Below are 23245 nucleotides of genomic sequence, written 5' to 3'. Positions count from 1 at the left end.
AGCACCTACTTTGAATGCCTTCAAGATACATTTGGATGTTTATCTTGCTGGGATCCTATGATCCTTGATGACTTCCTGCCCCTGAGGCAGGGGGCTGGACTTGAAGATCTTCCGAGGTCCCTTCCAGCCCTAATGTCTATGGAATCTATGAAATCTGTTGTATCCCACTTTTGGACTAGTTTGGATTTGGATATGATATCCCTGAGAATGGAAATCTCGGGCTTCTCAAAGGTGTCCCATAAAGAGTGCTTATGCACTCTGAAAGTGAAATCTTGGCCCTTTGAAGTGTATGGCAAAACTCTTTATTTTCTTGTTGTCAGGATTTCATTCTGATGTGTATCAATGAAATGGTTACTTGTTTTGCATTGATTGCATAATTTTGTGATCCTTTTATATTCCCTGACCTGCTCTTTACAAGCAGTAGTAGGTTATGCTTGGAGGAGCTGCTCCTTTCTGGCTCCTCTCCCTAGTCGTCTTCTCTAGGTACCTGGAATAGACTGCCTACCATGGATATGAATGGCTCCTTAGACTTGCTACCTGAGAAACTGGAAGCTTTTAAAAGAGCTATAATAACCTCCAAGGAAAACATGTAGACTCTAGTTTGCCTGGACATTTTTCCTTTCTCTCTTTTTTTTTTTTTTTTACCCAGTTGTTTCATTTTTTTGATGGAAACAAATTCAAATCAGTTTATTTGAGGAAGAGGAAAATTCAGCGCAAAAATGTTTGGCTCCAAATACTTTATCTTCAGACGAATTCAACTGACTAGAAATTGCATTTGCTGACACTTAAAGATATGCTTGTATCTTTTTATTGTTACATTATATACTGAAATGCTTCTTGTCAGCAGAAACCATATGAACAGACAAAATCTCTTCCAACTGCATTCCGTATTGGTCATCTTTTCTCTCCCCCTCCACATGCGCTTTCACTTCTCTTTTTTTAAAATCTGTCTGAAGTAGAAATAAAAATGTAGAGGTCTGACATTAATTATCTCCATCTTTATATTTGTCAAGAAAATAGTAATGATATCCAGAAATAAAAGGAGTGTTTGCTAATCAGCACATTGGATCTCATTCTTAAAGGCATTTTGCCAAGACTAACCCACACTTGAATTCTTTTGGTCCCCTTGCATCAAGCAAATCATAATTATTGGCCAAAACAAACAATGGAAACTTTGTTTTTATAGTTTGCAACTATAAATAGTATTTTCATATTTTCCTTATGTTAAAATCACTACCCAGAGATCCTTCACAGAAGAGTTAAAGAAAGTTTTTAAGAAAAGCACATTGGGCCAAGTTTGCTGCTGGCATAAATTAGCATTGCTGCACTGATGTTAAAAGACAGATGCTATGAAGCCTTGTTCCCTGACTTAGCTGGACCTGCACCAATTCACACCAAGCCAGACACATGGCCCATTATATCTAGGTTATATGTTCACTGTTTTTCTGATCCCTTGTTTTTTGTTTTCTTTGGCAGTTTCATACAAACATTGATTTTGACCAACAATCTCCTCTTTTCTCATCCTAGGTATCAGTTCAGATAGGAAGAATTGGACATTCACCTATTGAGGAACAAGGAAGTAAAAACCCAGAGTAGCAAATTGCAGGTTGAATAAGTAGATTCTGAGATCCAGATCCTACTCCAACCTTGCCTGCGTCATTGCAAAACACATCACACTTTGTAACACACCGAAGTTGTAGGAAGCAAGGAGGAAAACCCTACCTTTTGCCGAGTAGTCTAGATCAGTGGTGTCGAACCTTTTGGCCCCATGAGATGTATTGAGCTCCGTGTGCCAGGATTGGGTCCTGGAGCCTGGTTCTGCACCTTCCTGCTCTGATTACCAGCACTACCCCCTCCCACTCCCGTGTACTGGGATTGGGTCTGGGAGCCTGGCACTGCCCCCTCTGATCCCAGCACGGGGGTCCGAAGGGCCTGGTACCGCACTCCCCCTTTCACCCATGCGCTCTGGGATTAGTACCTGGGGTCTGTCACCACTTCCTCCTGCCAGGATTAGTCCTTGGGGAACTTTCACCACTCCTTCCTTCTGGGATTCGTCCCTGGGGGCCCAGCACTACCACTTCCTGTCCCTGTGCACTGGGATTAAGCCCTAGGGTCCTGGTGCTACCCCCCTTGCCTGGCTCTACATCCTGGGATCGGGTGTCCAATCCCACACATGGGGCCCAGGACTTCCCATGGGTCTAGAAATTTGGCAGTGAAGGAATAGTGTCCCTGCTTTCCTGCCACCAAATTTTTGGACCCATGGGGAGCCCTGAGGGCCAGATGACACTGGGCTGTGGGCTGGATTTGGCTTCTAGACCAGGTGTTGAGCACCCTTAGTCTAGATCAGTGCTTCTCAACCTTTTTAGATTCTAGGCAACCCTTATTAGACTCAAGGCACCCCTCAAAAATGCCGGTGCTTAGTTTTCACTTGCTTTTGACTACAGAAAAATAATAGAGCAATTCTTCTGTTGCAAAGAACTCAGACCACAGCAGGTCAGCATGTTTTTGCACACTGGATTCCTATCTAAGATTTTTCAGTTTATTTTGTGACATTTGTAGGTATTACCATGTGTAGGTGTTTGTACACTGAACAGGGCTAATATTGTCCGGAACCCTGCAGCACCTTTAAAGAGATATCAGAAACCCTGATTAAGGACCACTGGTCTAGAGTTAGAGCAGTGGTCACCAGCCAGTGGATCTTGAAGCCTCTTGCAGTAGATCTCAGAGTGTCCTGGAGTTGATCCAAGGCTGGGGTGGGGGGCTGAGTGCCCATGTGTTTGCACACATGTGCCCCAGCCCAGCAGGTCAGTTTGTGAGGGAGGGAAGGGGTGGGGGGCTAAATCAAGGCTCCCGTGGTGAGGGACAGTGCTGTAGAGGCAGGAGCAGTGGTAAGTTGAGTGGGGCCACAGCTGGGTGGGACTTACATGCTGTGGAGTAACACCCGCAAATAGTTTGTTCTCCGTCTGCCTCAGTCTGCCTCTCCTTCCCTCTCCACAGACTTACCTGCTGGGCAGGGGGTTGGGGGTGCCCGATAGATCTTGGGTTGCTTTTAAATACCAAAGATGATCTCCTACTTATAAAGGTTGTAGACCACTGAATTAAAGCATTTGCAATAGAAGTGGGAAATGTAGCTTCTAGGATACATACAGCATGAAGAGGGTTGAAATCACATCTTCCGCTATGTCCCGGGGAGTGGGGTGACGCTGGTGACTCACCTGCAGCACGGAATGACGCTCCTGGGAAACTCGCATGGCTCATGAGCTGGCTTTATGTGCAACTGCGGCTGACCGGTGACATCAGCACCAGATGCTGGCCGGCGAAGATAAAAATGGTGGCGGCTGCAGCGGACGGGGCGGATGGACCTGGAGAGGGGAGGCAGCTGGCGTCGTGGGAGGAACCAGGCTCCCAGAGGCATCCCCAGGGGATTAGAGGGCCACAGCAAGGAGCTCCTTGGCGAGGAATCCTGTGGGAGTCCCCAGCAGCTGACGAAGAGAGAGAGGGGACCAACCAGGACGTCGGAGAGTGGGAGCAGCCGCAGGGAACGCACAGGACCCAGGTGAAGGACCGACCTGGACGGGAGCTGAGGACCTGGACGAGGGGTCATGATTGGGGCGGGGTCGCCACCCAAACTCCGGAAGCAAGGTTAGACTAGGCTTAGGGGACCAGGGAAAGGGGCCGTGAGCCAACCCTGTATCCAGGGCAGCTCGACCCTAGGCGTTTAAGGCACAGGGCCCTGGAGGAAGCTGGATTGGCTTGATGGGCCACAGGGCTCCGCTGAGTCGACTCAGGAAAGGTGGCATGAGGCCGGGGTGCAGGGATGGTGGAGCCCTGTGTACATCCGCCAGGTCGGACCCGGGCAGCGAGGGACCTGCTAAGCGACCCACCCATTGGCGGGACATCAAGACATGGCAGGCAAGAGTGGGATCGGTGACGCGGGGAAAGAATAACCTCAATGCCCTTAAGGGCCCTTAGGCCTGGCTGAAACATCAGAGCTGTATTCTTGGGGTAACTGAAGCCCGGCGGGCACACGCTTCTTAGGAAAATGTCCAAACTATCAGGCTGAGTTAGGTACCCTCTATTCCTGTTTGAAGTTGGCCAACTACATGGAAAGAAATGAAAGAATCCTGGGACTAGAAGTAGAAGCAAACAAGAGATCCTTTGAATTTGTAGCCTGGTGAGGTGGGTATTCTCTTGGGAGGCTGGGAGCCTTGAGGTATGGCCCTTACTCCCAATGTTGTGCATGATTCTATGTAATAATCAGAGATCTAGGTTTTCTGTTTCCCATGGAAAAATAGAGTAAAATGAGGATTTTCCTGCTTACTGGAGTAAAACACAGATTTCTCATTTTAGCAGAAAAACCCATGGATTTTGCAGTTTTCCTGTGAGTCCTCTGCAGGCTGGCAGAGTTCCAGCCTGCAGGGGACTGGGAAAGAGCAGGAGGAGGGTGGTCAGACAAGGGGTGCCATGTGCATGTATATGTACATGGCCCCAGGCTGCCTGGAGAATAGCTCCTGCAGGTAAGTGGAGGAAGGGGTTAGGCCCCCATAGGGAAGGAGGGAGTTGGGCAGGACTGGGACTGGAGCTGAGGATGGAGCTGCTGGCCGGCTGGCAGTGTGTGGGTCTCGGGGCCTGAGGCTGCAACGCGTGGCCACAGGGTCCCGGTGGGGTGTGGGACAAGGCCATGGGTGTCTTGTCTGGGGACTGGCTTCCCACTGCTGTGCGTGGGAGATGCGTCACCAGGTCAGCATGGAGTTTGCAGCTGCAAGCAGCTTTCCTGCATAGCTGTGCTCTGCCCTGCAGCACCAGCTTGCACCTGTAGGGTGCTGGGGCCCTGGGGAAGGACAGCAGGGTGGGAGCCTGTAGTACGCTCCCACCCTGCCCCATGTACAGATCTGGGGGTTGCAGGTCCCCCATGTTGCACCCCTATGATGCTATAATGGGCCTTATACCAGGCAAGGAGACTAAGAAACAGTTGCTCTAAACCAATGGTATCCAACCTTTTTAAGTATGAGATCACTTTTTGAATTAAAGTGCAACCCAGGATCTACTGCATGCCACACCCCTCCCCTCCACCCAGCAGGTCAGTCTCCAGTCTGTGGCGGAGGGAAGGGCCGGGGGGTGGGCAGATTGAGGCCTCCACAGTGAGGAAAGGAGTGGAGCAGAGGCAGGGGCAGGAGTGAGTGGGGCCCTGGCTGGGCTGGGCCAGGTGGTGGAAGGATCGGAGCCCAGGTGGCTCATCCTGGCATGTGAGGAGACTCCTGCCACTTCAAACACCTTGGTGGAAGCTTGGGTGGCACGTGCCTCCCCAATCTGTGCATGGGACAGAGTTGGCTGCCACTGTGTGCTGGGCTTTGCACTCTGATCCCCACTGCAGCTTCCCCGGGAGCAGCACGAGGCCGCATGTATCCTGCCACCACTCAGCCAGTGGCGGGATGCACGTGGCATTATGCTGCTCCTGGAGCAGCTGCAGTGGGGCTTTGGGCACAAAGCCCAGCATGCAGCGTCAGCCGCCTCTGCCTCTTGCACACAGATTGGGGGCACTTGCTCCCTGGGCCTGCACCGGGGTGGGCGCAGTGGTGGGAGCCCCCGCTTTGCACGTGGACGAGCCACCCATCTCCTATTCTCCTACCACCCAGCCCAGCTAGGGCCTCGCTCACCTGGAGGCATGGCGTGGAGGGGGATTGTTCCAGTCACCTGGCCCAGCCTAGGCAGCAGGGGGCATGGCTCAGCCTAGTGGCAGGATCCACATTGCATTGCTCCGCTCCTGGAGCAGCTGCAGCTCTGTATCTCAGTCTGCGGGGGCTGAGTGTGTGCATGCACTCAGCACCCCCACACTCAGATCAGTTGTCAGAGGCTCTGTGTTCAACCAGTTGATTGCAATCGACTGGTTGGTGACTACTGTTCTAAACTAAAAGCAAGTTTATTGAACCCTAACAGATACAGTCCTAATTAAAATTGAAGTAGCAGTAACAGTTAAAAATTTGAGGTTTGTAGCTAGTCAAAGCAGATGCTCACTATCCAGTAATATTATGAATGCAACTTAACTGGTTGATCAGGCCATGAAGTCTTGTCTAGGGCTCCTGGTTCCCACATCTGATGTCGAGATGGGATCTTGGATCAGTCACAGATTCTTGTCAGGCTTTCTTTAGGAGTGTTCTGAAGGGTACACTCTTTCACCTCTTCCTATATATTGTACACCTTGCATTTTTTAATACATAAAATTAACTTAAGCCTTCCTCCTAATCAAGCATGGCTGGTGAACTCAGACTGGTGGGGAGAGTGCAGCAGCACGTGGGGGGTGGAGTCGGCTGGGAGCGTGGTGGGGTTTGCAACCTCCCTGCTCCTGGCCAGAGTGCCTGGCGGGCTTCCCCCACTCCCAGCTGGCTGCAAACCCCACCCCGCTCCCAGCTGGCTGTAAACACCCTCTCCCCCACCTGTTCTCATTGGATGCTTCATCCACCCTGGTGATAATCATAGCTTAGTTTTTAAGGAATTTCCTGAGAAGTGTGAAATATAGATAGAAACTCCTTCATGCTAAGCAGGGTTTAGAACCCAGGCATCCTATTTCCTGGGCAAGTGCCCCAGCCACTTAATCAGTGGACATGGGTTGTTCTGCCATTAAGCTTTCCTCCCCTGAGTGATTTAGATACTTAGATGATAGAGGCATTTAACATGCAACTCTGAGTCAGATGTGTAAGGGGTGGGAGTTCACACATGCACCCTTCCTTGTAGCATGTCTTATTGTGATTGCCTATAGCCCTCCCTGTTCTGTGGTTATGTGCTTTAAAGCTCACTGGTTTGCCCATTAATAGATCAGGAAGTTATGTCTGCCAAAGTGGAATAGGGTCATTCTTCTGAAGTGAGGCACTTATCCATTTGCTGGGAGATTTTTTAGGCCAAGGCTCATTGAATACTTTCTTTAATATATTGAATAAGAGCCCTGGCTGAATGTTAGTGTCTCATGACACTGCCAATAGAAAACAAACTTCAGAAAAAAATCGAATCGAGTACCTAAGGTGATGCAGTAATTTCATATTTGAGGAGACTATGTTATTCTCACATTTGTTAGAAATAATTGCATGTTCAAAGTATTTTAAGAATTAGTCTAGTCTAATAAATTGCCTCAAAATCATTAGATAGGAATGTATAGCATAGCTTCAGTTATCAAAATGTCAAAGTTTAATGAAACTTTGGTGTACACAGCTGTAGGCATGATTAAATTATTTGCTGAATTGGGTCAGCGTGCAAATCATTGAAGTTGAGGAATTTAGCGACATGCTTAAGTGTTTTTCAAAAGTGGCTTCAGGTACTTATAGTGTTAGATACTAAAGAAACCCTAAGAAGACAAACCAGATGAAGTTATTAGTTTAAGGGAGTAAGGGATTTAATTTAATTCTTTGCAAAAGGCTTTTCAAGGTTATAGCAATCACTTAGGGCCAGATCTTATAACCCTTTCAAGTGCCTGAGAAGCACATACCCAGAGACTGCACTTTTTGGTAGTTACACACAGTTTGAAATTCAGCTAATTTACACTTGTCCCATATTTCCATACTGTTCAGTAGGCTGTAGAGTGGCCATGTAGCAGCCTAGAGCAGCATTTGGCAAGGGTGGGCTGCCCCTTGTGACAAAGCTGGTGTTGCAGGCAGCTCATTCCCAGCTTCCTTTCCAGACTGCCTGTGCAGACTGACTTTTCATTGTTTGTTTTGGCCAATATTTATGATTTACTTGGGCTGCTCACTGTCACTACTGGTAAAGGTAGTGAGGAAGGATTTGGAGTTGCTAATTTGGTGGCAACAGCAAATAGAGGCTGCTGTTCTTAAAACATTGGCCAGATCAGACCTTTGCAGAACAGATCTAGCCTGCAGGCCATAAGTTGTCAACCCCTGGCCTAGAGAAAATAGCATCTGCCAGGCACACTGTAAAACTGGGGAAGCCTGAAAATGTAAGTCAGACAAAAATAGGACTAGAAATATAGGTGGAGTAGGATTGTACAGGACGCACTAGCAGATGTGCAGAAGTGTCTGAGAATTGGAGGTTGAAGATTACTAATGTGTAACTTGGAGCTGACATTTTTTTGATTACCACTACCTTAGAAGAACTGAAAGTCCTTCTGCAAATGTTAGTCATAGCAGGATGGAAACATGGCATCATGGTTAATACTCTAAAGACCAAAATGATACCTACAGTTGGAGAAAGCGTCAGAGTTGACATAGATAATAACGCCTTGAAGCAGTTCTGAAATTCGCAGTTCACAAATTGGCTGGAGGGCTGCGCCCAGAGACTGGTGATGGATGGGTCATTTTTGACCTGGAGGGATGTGGGGAGTGGGGTCCCCCTGGGCTCGGTCCTCGGGCCCACACTATTCAATATCTTCATTGGCGACTTGGATGAGGGGGTGAAAAGCACCCTGTTCAACTTGGCATATGACACTAAGATGTGGGGAGAAGTGGGCATGCTAGAAGAGAGGGACAGGCTGCAACTAGAACTGGACAAGTTACAGAGGTGGGCGGATGAGAATAGGATGGATTTCAATACGGATAAGTGCAAGGTGTTGCACCTGGGGAGGAAGAACAAGCAGCATACCTACAGGCTGCTGTAGGTAGCCTAAGAAACAGCCTAGGAAAAGCTATTATTAGGAGGCTGTGTATCAGGGGGTTGACCAAGGAAGAGGTTGCACAAAGAATGCTGCACAGATTTACATATAAAAGCAGTGTGAAGGCTGACATCAGAGGGAACTCCCTTTTTGTCAGCACAGAGGTAGAAAAGGATCTTGGAGTCACTATTAACTGCAAGATGAACATGGGCTGCCAGTGTGGGGACACGGTCAGGAAGGCTAACCACACATTATCATGTGTCCACGGGTGCATCACAAGCAGGTCCAAGGAGGTGATCTTCCTCCTCTATGCTACATTGGTCAGGCTGCAGTTGGAGTACTGCTTCCAGTTCTGGGTATCGCACTTCAGGAGGGAAGTGGCCAGCACTGAGAGGGTCCAGAGGGGGTCACTCGCATGATTGGGGGCAGTAGGTCAGGCCCTATGCGGGGAAACTACGGGACCTGAACCTGTTCAGCCTCCACAAGAGAAGGCTGAGAGGGGATCTGGTGGCTGCCTATAAACTTGCCAAGGGGACCAGCAGGCAATGGGAGAGTCCCTGTTCCCCTGAGCACTACCAGGAGTAACGAGGAACAATTGTCATAAGTTGACTGAAAGTAGATTCAGGCTAGAAGTCAGGAGGTGCTACTTCACAATCAGGGTGGGTAGGAGCTGGAACCAAGTTCCAAGGGAAGTGGTGCTCGCCCTTACCCTGGGAGTCTTCAAAAGGAGGCTAGATAACCACCTAGCTGGGGTCATTTGACCCCAGCATCCTTTCCTGTCCATGGCAGGGGGTCAGACTTGATGATCTGCTTAGGTCCCTTCTGACCCTACCAACTATGAAACTATGAAATTTTACATATTTAGGTGAAGTTTTAACAGGAGACAGTAAATGCATAAATAAAGCAAAACTTTATCTAGACAAAGACTGACATTGGTAAGGAATTTGACTGAGATACATACAAACTGGCATATTACCAGCAAAACAAAGGCAAGGCTATTAAAAGCATTGATGTGGCTGACAGCAACATACAGCTGTAGAAGTTGGAAGTTTATGAAGAAGTTAGAGGAAAATTAGAAGCATTTCTGATGGTGTGCTACAGAAGGATATTGAATGCTTCCTGTTCTCAAAAAGATCAAACAAATGTGTGCACACTTAGATTTGAGCCAAAACTGAATTGATGCAAATGGTGACAAAGAGGAAATTCAAATGGTCTTTATGCATTCTAAGAATAGAAGGAAACAGCCTAGGAAAGGCTATTATTAGGAGGCTGTGTATCAGGGGGTTGACCAAGGAAGAGGTTGCACAAAGAATGCTGGACAGATTTACATATAAAAGCAGTGTGAAGGCTGACATCAGAGCCAAGTGGAGAGCATTTACCCACATTTATCCATTCTGTCACCATATTCTTGATGACAGTGGTGCTTGTTTAATTGGTCGGGGTGGGGAACAAGAAGACCTTCCCACCTTCTAGCCCAACTGCTTAGGACACTTACTGAGGAAGAGAGAGACTAGGGTCCTAGGCCCCCTTCATCTAGAGGAGGATTGAATATATATCTCCTGCTTCCCAGCAGTGTGCTTTAACTGTCAGGCAAAATACTTGGCATTCAGAGAATCATAGACAATTAGGGTTGGAAGGGACCTCAAGAGTTCAACCCCCTGCTCAAAGCAGGACTAACCCCAGCTAGATCATTCTAGCTAGGATTTTTGTTGAGCCAGGCCTTAAAAACCTCCAAGGATAGAGATTCTACCACCTCTCTAGGTTACCCATTCCAGTACTTCACCCCCCTCCTAGTGAGAGAGTTTTTCCTAATATCCAATTTACTTAAACATCTTTTGCTGCAACTTGAAACCATTGCTCCTTGTTCTCTCGTCTGCCACCACTGAGAACAGTCTAACTCTATCCTTGACTACCCTTCAGGTATTTAAAGACTGCTATCAAATCCCCGCTCAGCCTCTCATAAGACAAGTGCCCCAGCCCCTGTTGCTCTCCACTGGACTATCTTCAACTTGTTGATTGCCCAGCACACCCCTTCCTCATCAATTTATTTTATTGAGTGAATATTGCACATAAGGTGCAGTAGGCCAGCTTCAAGAGGAATGCTGCAAAGCATTCGGGAGAATGCATAGGAACTTGCTTGATGGATAGAGCATTTCACGGGAAAGTATCAGGCACAGGTTCAAAATCCCTCTGGTTGAGAGTGGCTTTGAAAAAAGGTATCCCATTCTCTGAGCAAGCATCCACTAAGGTATTGGGCTAAAACAAGAGAAAGGCCATCTTTCTCTTTTCCTCCCCCCTCACTTTAGGCAAGCATGTGAACAGAATGATCCTATTTTGCTACAGGTAGAAACAGAATCCCAAAATGTGCTTAAGTGCCAAAAACTGCATGATTAGGTGCATAGAGGACAAATAGGTCCAGATCTGTATAAATGAACTGGATATCACTTTATGATGCCTGGCTCTAGGAGTGAAATTAATAAAACCAAGTTTGGTCACTAAGTCCCTTACAGCTAATGGGAAGAAAGTGCTTAACTCACAGCAGCCAATCTGCGTAGTAACGAGGCAAGTATAAACCAGCCAGTGGGAAATACTGTAAAGAGCATATGTGAAATTCCTTTTTTCTTGTGGTTTTAGTCACTTGTACAAGAATGCAGGATATAGTGGCACCTTAAAGACTTAGAGAGGGATAAGCTTTCTTGGGCAACAGCCTACTTTGTCAGATGCTGTGAATGGACTTACAGAAAGCAGTTCAAAACAGAAGGGAATGTAAATACAAAGAGTGGCAGGAGGAGGCATTGCTAAGAGAGCTGAAAGGGGGTGGAATAAATTAATAGGGAAAAACAAGGCAGTTAACCCACTGAAGGACATAAGGATTATAAAAGCTAGGAAGGTAGGCCAGGGAATGGGTGTATACTGAAGTGGGTCTTGTGTTCAGGTTTTGTTACAACTCTATATCTAACTGCTTTATCTTTAAGTAGAATTATGTTTCTTTTCAGGATAACTCTGTCTGACATTGTCACTTCATTCTTTTAATATTATTCAATTTTAGGAATAAAAGAGTTGTCCCCACCACCTCTGAATCTGAAACGTCTATACAAAGAAACATTGGAAATTGAGCCCATATTGATCATTATTTCTCCTGGTGCTGATCCGTCTCAAGAACTACAGGAACTTGCCAGTGTTGAAAGAAATGCTGAATGCTACCACCAGGTCAGTCTCAGCTAAGTTCTATGAATCATTTTATATGGCAGAAATTACAGGAGTTGTAAATGTTTTTAAATTCTGATTTGAGCTGATAAAGTCAAATCAGGTGCTTGATCTAGGTACCTTTTATTTATGAAATTTGTTACAGTATTTTGAGAATATATATTTATTTTTAGAATCATAGAAAAGTAGGGGTAGGAGGGACCTCAGGCTTCCTAGTTGCAGTTCCTGCTTGAGGTAGGATCAGCTGTATCTAAGCCATCCTAGACAAGTGATTATCTAATCTGTCCCATAAAACTTCAGGACCAACCCTTACACACAATTACAAAGCCCAAAACATCAAAAAAACCCTTTAACATGCCATAGGTAGGTAAAGAAGAGGCCAATGACACTGTCAGTGTCCTGCCACTGCAGGGCCAGAACTATTTTTTAAATTATTAAATATCCTACTTGTTAAATATTATTTATTTGATAGCTGCTAATTGTTTCATATCTGAGATCTGCTCAATAGATCAATCAAAGAAGTGCATTTTGAACGATTGCTTAATTTTAAGAGGTACATGACAGACAGCAGCAAAATGTCTGTTTGATCAACGTAAGTTGCCCAGGAGAAATATATCCTTCACACACTGTTTGTTTTATTCTACAATCATCACAAAAGATGATTGTGTTATCATCAATCCCTTAACACAGAGAAAAGAACAAGATGCTTTACCTTTAAATGGGCTGCCACTTGGTTGAGGTTGCAGAGCCATTGGAGTTGGTTATCAGTCAGATCCTCCTAGCTTTTGAGGTCAGAATCCATTTTCTTGAGATATGTCTTCAATGCATCCTTGTAGTACTTCCTGTAGTCACTGAGAGGTCTCAGGGTATAACTAAGCTGGGAGTAGAGCCAGTTGTCTTGGGAATTGACATTCCCAGATTGAAAGCACAGTGGTGATTCTTAGGAGGTGCATGGGGGTGCTTGTGCACCCCCTGAGAGTGCCAGTGCATCCCCTGTTAGGCCATGCTCCCTGTTTAGGTGACAGGTAGGAGGGCAGGTGGGAGTGCCAGTGCCCGCCCTGCGAGGGCCGGCCAGGGAGTGGAGCCGCCAGCAAAAGCAGCTGTGCCGCTTCCAGAAGTGGGCGTGGGACTTCCAGAAACAGTGCAGCCGCTTTTTGGTGAGCATGATCGGCTGCAAGGACACCCCCCCTGGATGGGCTGCCCTGGTCAGTCAGATCAGCTGCCAGGGGATCCCCCTGGTTGCTGACTCAAGAGGCACCAGTCGCCCATGGGCACACACAACATCCAGCGGATTTAGTGCTTGAGGATCACCGACTCAATGCTCTTAATGTTAGTGTCAGCAAGGATGCTGGGGTTTTTTCGTTGATCTTCCCATTTGATGTGGAGGATTTTCTGGAGACATTGTTGGTTATACCTTTTCAGGCTCTTGAGATGATGATAGCCTGTGGCAGGCTGATAGAGCATTTTGGTCTTCCCAATGTTGGGAGAGAGACCCAAAGTTTAGTAGGCTTCTGTAAAGAAATCTAGTGTGGTTTAGAGGGTTTCCTCAGTATGCACAAGGATAGCACAGTCATCAGTGTATTGAAGATCTAGGATGTTTGTTTTAAATACTTTGGTCTTCAAGTGAAGATGTCCAGGATAGTTAAGCCCTCAGTCCGTTCAGTGTTCAATGTCAGTTCTGGAAGGAAGGCAGTCCTTAATGAGTATCAGGATGACTATCAAAAATGTAGTACAGCGTTAGGGCAACGATGGTCTTGCTTGATCACAGTTAGGATGACAAATGGATCTGTTACCATCCTGTGTAGTGGATCAGATATAGTTATCTGGTTGTGGAAAAACCTCAGGAACTTGATGAACTTTTCAGGACATTTAAATCTATCCAGTACTTTCTGCAAGGGTTTGTGACTGAGGCAATCAGAGGCCTCAGTGAGATCAATACAAGGCACATACATGTCAAGCTGTTGTTCCTGACACTTTTCTAGGACCTAGTGGGCAACAGTAATCATGTCAATTATCCCATGGGGTGCTTTGAAACCACGCTGAGATTCCAGCAAGACTTCCTCAGGAAGAGATATAAAATAGTTTAGGAGAATGCAGGAGAGGATTTTCTCTGTTGCAGAAAACAGGGCAATACCTCGATAGTTCTCACACAGAATTAACATTTTTTAACTTAGGACAGAATAATCCCATGCATCAATGCAGTCTGGGGGCTGACTGGCTGGGCAGCAGCTCTGCAGAAAACTAGCTGGGAATTACATTGGACAATAAGCTCAATATGAGCCAACAGTGTGCCCTTGTTGCCAGGAAGGCTAATGGCATCCTGGGCTGCATTGGTAGAAGTGTTGCCAGCAGGTCAAGGGAAGTGATGCTTCTCCTCTATTTGGCACTGGTGAAGCCTCATATGAAGTATTGTGTCTAGTTTTGGGCCCCCAACTACAGGAAGGATGTGGACAAATTGGAGAGGGTCCAGCGGAAGGCAACAAAAAATGGTGAGGGTGCTGGGGGACATGACTTATGAGGAAACACTGAGGGAACTGGGCTTATTTAGTCTAGAGAAGAGGAGACTGAGAAGAGATTAAATAGCAGCCTTCAGACTGTCCGAGCAGACTTCTTTACTGTCCGAGCCCCCAAGGTTTGGAACAGTCTGCCAGCGGATGTGGTTCAAGCACCTACATTGAACACCTTCAAGAGTAAATTGGATGCTTATCTTGCTGGGATCCTATGACCCCAGCTGACTTCCTGCCGTTTGGGCAGGGGGCTGGACTTGATGATCTCCCGAGGTCCCTTCCAGCCCTAATGTCTATGAAATCTATGAAATCCGAAGGGGGTGGGGGGGGTTGAAAGATTATGGAGCTAAACTGTTCTCAGTGGTGGCAGATGATAGACCAAGGAGCAAATGGATCTATCTCTGATCCACTACAAATGGATCCACATTTTGATCATGGAAAAATGTGGATCTATCTCTGATCCACTACAAAGGATAGTAAAAGTTTGTCCTTGCCTGATGAGACTTTGTGGACTTAGTGTGTGGACCCAGGACAGCACACTATTGGCCTGAGCATAGTTTCATAGTTTCTAGGGTCGGAAGGGACCTGAGCAGATCATCTAGTCCGACCCCCTGCCATGGCAGGAAAGAATACTGGGGTCAAACGACCCCAACAAGATGTTCATCTAACCTCCTCTTAAACACCCCCAGGGTAGGAGCCTGCACCACTTCTCTTGGAAGTTGGTTCCAGACCCTAGCCGCCCTGACCATGAAGTAGCGCCTCCTGATATCTAACTTAAACCTACCCTCTGCCAGCTTGTGACCATTATTCCTGGTCACTCCTGGCAGTGCTCGGGGGAACAGGGACTCCCCTAGTGCCTGCTGATCCCCCCTGACTAGTTTGTAACAGGCCACAAGATCCCCCCTCAGCCTTCTCTTTTGGAGGCTGAACAGGTTCAGGTCCCTTAGCCTGTCCTCATAGGGCCTGCCCTGCTGCCCCCTGATCATACGAGTGGCCCTCCTCTGGACCCTCTCCATGTTGTCCACATACCTCTTGAAGTGTGGCACCCAGAAGTGGACAGAGTAATCCACCTGTGGCCTTACCAGTGCCACATAGAGGGGGAGGATCACCTCCTTGGGCCTGCTTGAGATGCATGACAAGGTGCAGTTGGCCTTCCTGACTGCATCCCCACACTGCCAGCCCATGTTCATCTTAGAGTCAATGATGACCCCAAGATCCTTTTCAGCCTCTGTGCTGACAAGAGGGGAGTTCCCTAACCTGTAGGTATGGTGCCGGTTGTTCCTCCCGAGGTGCATCACCTTGCACTTGTCTGTGTTGAAACCCATCCTATTCTCGTCCGCCCACCCTTGTAACCTGTCGAGGTCTGATTGTAGCCTGTTGTATCCTTCCAGTGTGCCCACTTCCCCCCACATCTTAGTGTCATCAGCAAATTTGAACAGGGTGCTTTTTACCCCCTTGTCCAAATCACTGATGAAGATGTTGAACAGTGCAGGCCCAAGGACCGAGCCCTGTGGAACCCCACTGCGCACGTCCTTCCAGGTTGAGAAGGACCCATCCACTACCACCCTCTGGGTGCGGCCCTCTAGCCAGTTGGCAACCCATTTGACTGTGTGGGTGTCTACACCACAGGCCCCCAATTTCTTAATGAGAACGGGGTGAAAGCCTTCCGGAAGTCCAGGAAGACTATATCCACTGCTACCCCTGCATCTAATGATCTGGTGATCTTATCGTAAAAGGCCACCAGGTTGGTCTGACAGGACCTGCCACTGATGAACCCGTGTTGGTTGCCCCTAAGCATGCAGTCCCCTGCTGGCCCCTCCTGGATGTGTGCCAGCATAATTTTCTCAAACAGCTTGCCTAGGATTGAGGTAAGACTAACCAGCCTATAGTCCGGGGTCCTCCTTCCTGCCTTTTTTGAAGATGGGGACCATATTGGCCCTCTTCCAGTCCTCCGGTACCTCACCAGAGCACCACGAGTGCTTGTAAAGCCGTGCCAGGGGACTTGCAATGACCTCGGTCAGTTCCTTTAGAACTGTAGGATGAAGATCATCCGGACCAGCTGACTTGAATACGTCCAACCCCTCTAGAAGCTCCCTAACTAAATCCCTGCTAATCTGTGGCCCAGGTGTGCCTCCCCCGGGGCCTGATGGGTGCCCAGCAGGGAGGTGGCTGTTCTGGTCCCTACTTAGGAGGACGGAGGTGAAGAAATCATTGAACATGTTAGCTTTGCCGTCTGGTGTGACGACCAAGTTTCCCATCACGTCCTGCAAGGGCCCCACATTACCTGGGACCTTCTTTTTACCCGCTATGTATTTAAAAAAGGACTTATTGTCCTTAATCTGGGAAGCTAGTCCCAGTTCCATCTCTGCCTTGGCCTTCCTAACTGCCTCCCTACATCCCCGAGCAACTACAAAATAGTCCTCCCTGGTGATGACCCCTTCTTTCCATTGGGTGTAAGCCTCCTTTTTAGCAAGGAGACATTCCCGGATGCTTTTGGTGAGCCACGGAGGCTTGTGTGCTCTCCTCCTCCCTTTGATCCTCGTTGGGATTACTGTCCTTTGGGCTTGGAGGATCGTCTCCTTAAGGAGCGACCATTCTCCTTGGACACCTGGCTCCCCTCCCCTCCGGGACCTCAGCACTTCTCCAGCTATCCTCCTTAGCTCACTGAAGTTTGCCCTCCTAAAATCTAGGGCTGCTGCCTTACTGCAGGCCTTTGCCACCTTGCGCTGGATGGTGAATTCCAGCAGGCGATGATCGCTGTCGCCCAGGCGGTCGAGCACCCGGAGCCCCCTCACCAGGTCATCACCCGTGGCCAGCACTAGGTCCAACAAGGTGTCTCCCCTGGTGGGGCTGTGCACTTCCTGGGTTAGATGGAAGTCCTGCACTCTGGTCAAGCACCTACATGAGTGTTCAGACCTGGCTGACTGTTCTTCCCAGCAGATGTCTGGGAAGTTCAGGTCCCCCATGACTACCACATCCTTAGCCTTCACTACCTCTGTGAGCTGACCCAAGAATTCCTGGTCAAGTTCTTCTCCCTGTTGGGAGGTCTGTAGTAGACTCCCGCCGTTAGGTCTCTTTCCCCTCGACTGCCTTGTACTCTAACCCAAAGCACTTCAGAGTGCCCCTCCCCTGATTCCTTGCCAATTGATGAGGATGTGTATTCCTTATTAATATAGAGTGCCACGCCCCCACCTCTCTTACCTATCCTGTCCCTCCTGTACAGCCTATAGCCCTTGACATTCACCGCCCAATCATGCATTGTGTCCCACCACGTTTCCGTAATCCCCACTATGTCCGGGCTTGCAATGACCTCGGCCAGTTCCTTTAGAACTCTAGAGTGCAGATCATCCAGACCAGCTGACTTGAATACGTCCAACCCCTCCAGAAGCTCCCTAACTAAATCCTCGCTAACCCGTGGCCCAGGTGTGCCTCCCCCAGGGCCTGAGGGGGGCCCAGCAGGGAGGTGGCTGTTCTGGTCCCTACTTAGGAAGACGGAGGCGAAGAAATCGTTAAACAAGTTAGCTTTGCCGTCTGGTGTGACGACCAAAGTTCCCAGTCTCTGTGCTTTCCTGTGCAACTTCTCTGAAGGGCTGACACTGTGCTGGTCTGGGTCCACGCGCTGTCGTCTGGTTGGGCACTGTGTGTGGGGCTTTCCCCAACACCTGCCCGCTCCCTCAGCTCCCAGCCAGCTTCCTGTAGGAATATCTGGCTGGCAGCACGCGGACCCAGAGTAGGGCATTATCAGCCCTTCAGGGAAGCCACACACTGTACACTTGCCCTGCCTCCACCCTCTGCACAAATCTGGGGGGTGCAGGTCCCCTCTGACCCCTGGGAGTGCATGCTGCCACTGGGAACTGGCCGTGCTCCCACCCGAGCCTGCAGGAGGCAGGCAGCAGTGGGGAGTTGGCTCCATGCTCCTTCTGCTGCAGCAACCGCTGCCTTCTGTTGGGAGCGAGGAGCTGCAGACGTGGCTTACTGGTCCCATTGCTCTGGCAGCTGGGATCCCCCTCGGCAGGGCTGGGGGGCAGGGGCTGTGGGTGGGGGGCAAGGGGCATGAGCAGGGCTGTGGGGCTGTGATGGGGTGAGTGAGGGGCACAAGCAGGGCTGCAGGGGAAGGACTGCAGGGGGGCCTTTAATTTTAATCACAGATATTGGGGTTTTTATAAGAGAATTTGCAAATTTTTTATTGGGGGAAACCATGATCCCTGGTCATAAAATATTCATTAATGCCCACAGGGATCCGTAAGATGACTGTTGAGCTAATTTTTTTATGGCAAAGCTCAAGTCATGAATGCATCCATCCTGGGCTGGTTTCCCCTTCTAGAAGGAAGTATAGCTTCCACCATCTTCCCTCAATTGACCCTCATCTGGTTGTTTTGTCTCAGTTGGATCTGCAGCGTTGTTGTTGTGTCTCGCTAGTGCCCTGGAAACAATAGCAGTTTTTTTCTGGTCGTTTGTTGTATTGGTTATCCATCAAGGTGAAAATGTTCTATATGGAAAAAAAATGATTGTCTTCTTTGATGTGTTTGACCACAGACAGAGCAATCCTGTTGAATATGGTTATCCAGCCAGGAGCAGATAAAACAGCCTTGGGTTAAGGCACCTTTTCTAGACCCTGCCCCATGTAGGGTGAGTAAAGGAATTGGAGAAAGAGTCAGAGTCCTGAATAGGACTGTTCAGTCATGGTAGCTGTCAAATTGCACTTGTGCCAGCCCAACTACAGAACGACCATCAGGTTAACACCACCTGTGTGCCGATTCATGGCTGGAAACTGCCAGATTAACTAGTCACATCTCTCACCGTCGATCAATTGCCACAGGATTTTTGAAGATTGGTACAGGAGAGTGTGGTGTTGTTTCCTGTGTTAGAAGCTTACACAAGTCTTTATTTAATATGAGGAAGCTAGCGTGCAGAAACAGCAACCACATGATCTTGACAGAGAGGAGATCTGGGTTCAGTAGCAAGGGAAAACCCTAGATGATAGGAGACCTCCATCTTGCTGCTTCTTCCCTCTTTAAAACTGTTGAAATCCTGACATCTTCCTGATCCATTCTTGAGGACTTGGGGTGGGACTGTAGGTTGTCTGGAACCTCCCCCCAGGCCTGTTCACCATAGGTGAGCTGGACAGAAGTGTGAGACTCTGGGCAACATAGCACTAAGGATCATTGGGACACACAAGCCTCTCCACCACGAAAAGTTCTTAGTCCACAGAGAAGGATGATTGTGGAGTGACCAAGGAGGGTAGTGATATTTTTTTAGGACTGCTGTCCTGCGTCCATCATTCAGCACAGTAAGCCTGATTCCAGATTGGATCTGAAAAATACACTCTTTTAATTAAATTGAGATGAAACATAAGACTCCACACTTGCCCCTTGGTTGCAAGTTCAGAGAATATTTAATGCTATTTAATACAGCTCCATACAGGAAAAAGATGCATATTTAAGCAGATGAGAAACACTCACCCTCACAAGACAATTGTGTTGAATTGGCCATTGTTAGATAGAAGTTAGGTAGAATGTACATAACCTGGCACCAATTAACTTTTTTATTGTTTTCCCCTGGAACGGTTTCCCTCTGCTGAGGGAATATCCAAGTGCGTGTTTGGAGAGGGAGCAATTTGTAAATCCTCTGACAGGACAGGAACAGGATATGACAAGTTTAATCTTGCTTCTCAGCTGTCCTTGAATTTTTGTATTCTTTTCTCAAAAGAACACTTTTGATTTTATCCTTAGCCTCAGCTTGAAAGATTTGTGTCACTGGAATCAATTTCAATTGTTAGTATTTAAGATTGTGGATTTTTTACTCTCCTGTTTCTAGATGCTTCTATCACTAGCATAGTATGAATGGATGTAAATATCCTTTTCATTTTAGGCTTCCCATATAGATTCTGGAATAATAACTCATAGAGGTTATTTTAGTGTTATAGGGCCAGATCCTAAATGAACTCTAAGGTGCTCCTATTTAAGTGCCATAACATTCACATTTTAGGGCCCGTGGTCTAGGAAGGTGTTCAATATTGCCAGAGTTACACACGTAGGTTTTGTGTCCAGTGAATGGGGAGAGCTTGATGCTTCCAAAGATTGCATAGTAGCTAGTCATTCCACAGGGAAGCACCTGTTGTATTTCTTGTGTGTGACTCCTGTGCACAAAGTTCACAGCATAGACAAAGAAAGACCTTGGGGTTGTTCAGTAGTGAAGACTCAGAGTGGTTTATTGCCTGCAAAACACAGTGATCACCTTTCCATTAGTTCATACTTGCCTGTGACAATATATTAACATAAACTATATCTTCCATGCCACTACAAAGTTCCAGGTTTCTCAGGTCCTCTTTATACAGATAAACCCACATGACTAAGTAAAACATGCTCAGTGCATCTACAGGTACAATTAATGCAACGTGATAAACTCTAAAGCAGTCTGTTCTGGAGTATACTGCTCCTGAGTGCAGTGTCTACACAGATGCCTGAGAAAGCAGCACTTTGAGCCAGGGCAAAGCAGCCTTGGGCTGGCAGCAGGATCCTGGGAGGGGAGATGGGTGTCAGCCTTGGGCTCCAGGTGCTGATGTTGGGTGGTGAAGAGGCTGGCTGGGGCACGAGTGTGAAACTGCACAGCTGTGTGGCTGACCCCTGAGCCTGCTGCCAGCCTATGGCTGCTCTGCCCTGGCTCAAAGTCCTGCTGTCCCAGTTACTGTCTGCATGTGCGTTGCAGTTCTGTAAATAACTCCACTGTAAGATAGTACTGTCCCCTGCTGATAGGGCTTCTAGTCCCAACTGTCCCTCTTGTGTAGGCTGAGAGCTCTGCAACTGTTGGGGCTCACAGTCCTGGCTATGCCTCACACATAGCCAGACTTGGAGCCCATGGACTGGGGGTTTCACAACTTCTCTATCCCCCCCCCCCCACTTCCTCCCTGAGCTTAGGGGATCACAGAAACTGTCTCAGGACTCAGGGTTTTCATGCTGGTCTAGGTGTACCACTGTGGCTGGGAGCCCTGTCAGTTGATCAGTCTCCTGGCTGCAGGAGAGACCCTGCTACGTGTGCAAACTAACACTGGATAGTAACCAACTGTAAAGTTATTAGACATTTTCAAGGTCTAACTTTTTAGCTTTTTATGGCATAAATACTTTGCATGTGTCTCAAGATATTTGCCCAATTAACTAGTTAATTACACAATAACTACAATGTGTAGAGGGGGCCTTGGTGACTTTTCTCATTTACACTATTGATCTTCAGAAGCAAAGCAGTCATATAATTCTATTTACTGGTAAATAGTCTGCCTTTTTTGTACATGTGATGTGACTTTAAATAATTGTGTTGTTTTTAGCTATTGTGTTAAATATTAAGATATAATAAATAATAAATTCCTGATTCAAGTGTTTCTCTTTGAAGGTTGCCATGGGTCAGGGCCAAGCTGATTTAGCCATTCAGACACTCAAGGAATGTGCACGAAATGGAGAATGGCTGTGTTTGAAGAACTTGCATCTTGTTGTATCTTGGCTTCCTAAACTGGAAAAGGTAAGGGCAACTGCATGAGAGAGGACATAACTGTATTGTTTCAGAAACATTCAAGTGACTTCCATGCTAGGTATCCAGAGTTCTGGCAACTAAAAAATACCAAATAGAAGGTTGGCAAGTTACCTAGTAATGAGTATGATGATATGATTTAAGTTAAAGAGAAAATCCCTCTTGTATGTGTGAATTTACTTTTCATTGGCATAAGCTATTTCTGTAACCTTTTAAGTAATTATGTCATTCTGTAAATCAGGAGTGTCAAACATATGGCCTGTGGATCAGATCTGGCCTGCAAAACCATTGCATGTGGCCCATTGGTAGTCAAACAGGTTACGGGAAGATGGGGAGTTTGGCCTGCCACAGAATTTGGGATCCCTGGGCCCCAGTGGACATGGCCATTGGCAGCAGCCCCTCTGCTTGTATATTCCCTCTGCCTTGGAATTTTTCTCTTCTGAGATCTGCAGTTGGACGGAAATTACTCTGGTGTTTTACATCCCCCATGTCAGGGTTGTATGAACAACATATGGATACAACTGGACAAAAGACCCAGAACTTACGTTAATGGGCCATATACATACTATGTAGCATACATTACTGGGGTGGGCAACTGAATGCTTCTTGAATTTAAGTTACTGTACATGTAAATAACTTAGAAGAGTAAATACATTTACAGGCAGATGTATCATTTAAAATTTAACTTCTATTGTTCTGCAAAACAAATATTCACTGCAATAAAGCACATATTTGACTCTCACTTCCTCTCTTTTTTTAAATAGGAACTGAATAGTCTTCAGCCCAAATCTGACTTCCGCCTTTGGCTAACTGCTGAAGTTCATCCGCATTTTACTCCGAATTTACTTCAGTCAAGTCTAAAGATAGCATATGAGGTATAGTGTCTGTGGACAGTTTTTGTTGCATATTTACAAGCAGGAAGTACTAATACTAATGGGCACATCTACACAAGACATTTAACTGCACATTAGCATAGTTTACTGTGAAGTAATTATGTGCATCTACATGTGCAATGCTTACTATGCAGTAAACCTCCCTAATCCTGAGTAAACTTGCTACCTGCAATGAGAGTCTTAATGGCACAATGGTGCTTGTGTAGACACTTGACTAGGATCAAAATCTGTTTCTGGTCAGCGATCCACCAGGGGGCAGGAAATAGCCTCCTGCTCCTGGGAGCTGCCTGCTGCCAGGGTGGGCTCTACCACAGGAATCCCAGGCAGGGACTATGTCCCCCTGACCCAGTAGCAGAGAGCTCCAAGCCCCCTGCTCCAAGATCACAATCAGGGATGGGAGATCTTTATCTCACCACCACTGCTCCGCCATTGCAATTGGGGAGTGCGGGGCTGGGAGACCGTATGTCCCAGCACCGGCCCCACTGGGAGCACTCTGCTGGTAGGGGTAGGGGAGCCTGTTCCCC

At 47.5% G+C, this 23245-nt stretch overlaps 1 protein-coding gene across 3 annotated transcripts in view; it reads left to right on the top strand.

The window, feature by feature from the left end:
- Positions 1 to 23245, top strand: part of DYNC2H1 (dynein cytoplasmic 2 heavy chain 1) — a 464482-nt gene that overhangs the window by 214928 nt on the left and 226309 nt on the right. For all 3 annotated transcript variants that reach the window (XM_090030141.1, XM_090030133.1, XM_090030125.1), the window contains exons 76-78: positions 11643 to 11803; positions 21694 to 21819; positions 22593 to 22703. In XM_090030141.1, the coding sequence (XP_089886267.1) occupies positions 11643 to 11803; positions 21694 to 21819; positions 22593 to 22703 (398 nt within the window). The remainder of the gene's footprint in view (positions 1 to 11642; positions 11804 to 21693; positions 21820 to 22592; positions 22704 to 23245) is intronic.

This window comes from Crocodylus siamensis, chromosome 1, assembly GCF_052110815.1.
Source record: "Crocodylus siamensis isolate JL-2025a chromosome 1, ASM5211081v1, whole genome shotgun sequence".
In the NCBI taxonomy this organism is placed as follows: Eukaryota; Metazoa; Chordata; order Crocodylia; family Crocodylidae; genus Crocodylus; species Crocodylus siamensis.
The sequence above is the reverse complement of the archived record's forward strand: the minus strand, read 5'-3'. Positions and strand labels throughout refer to the sequence as shown.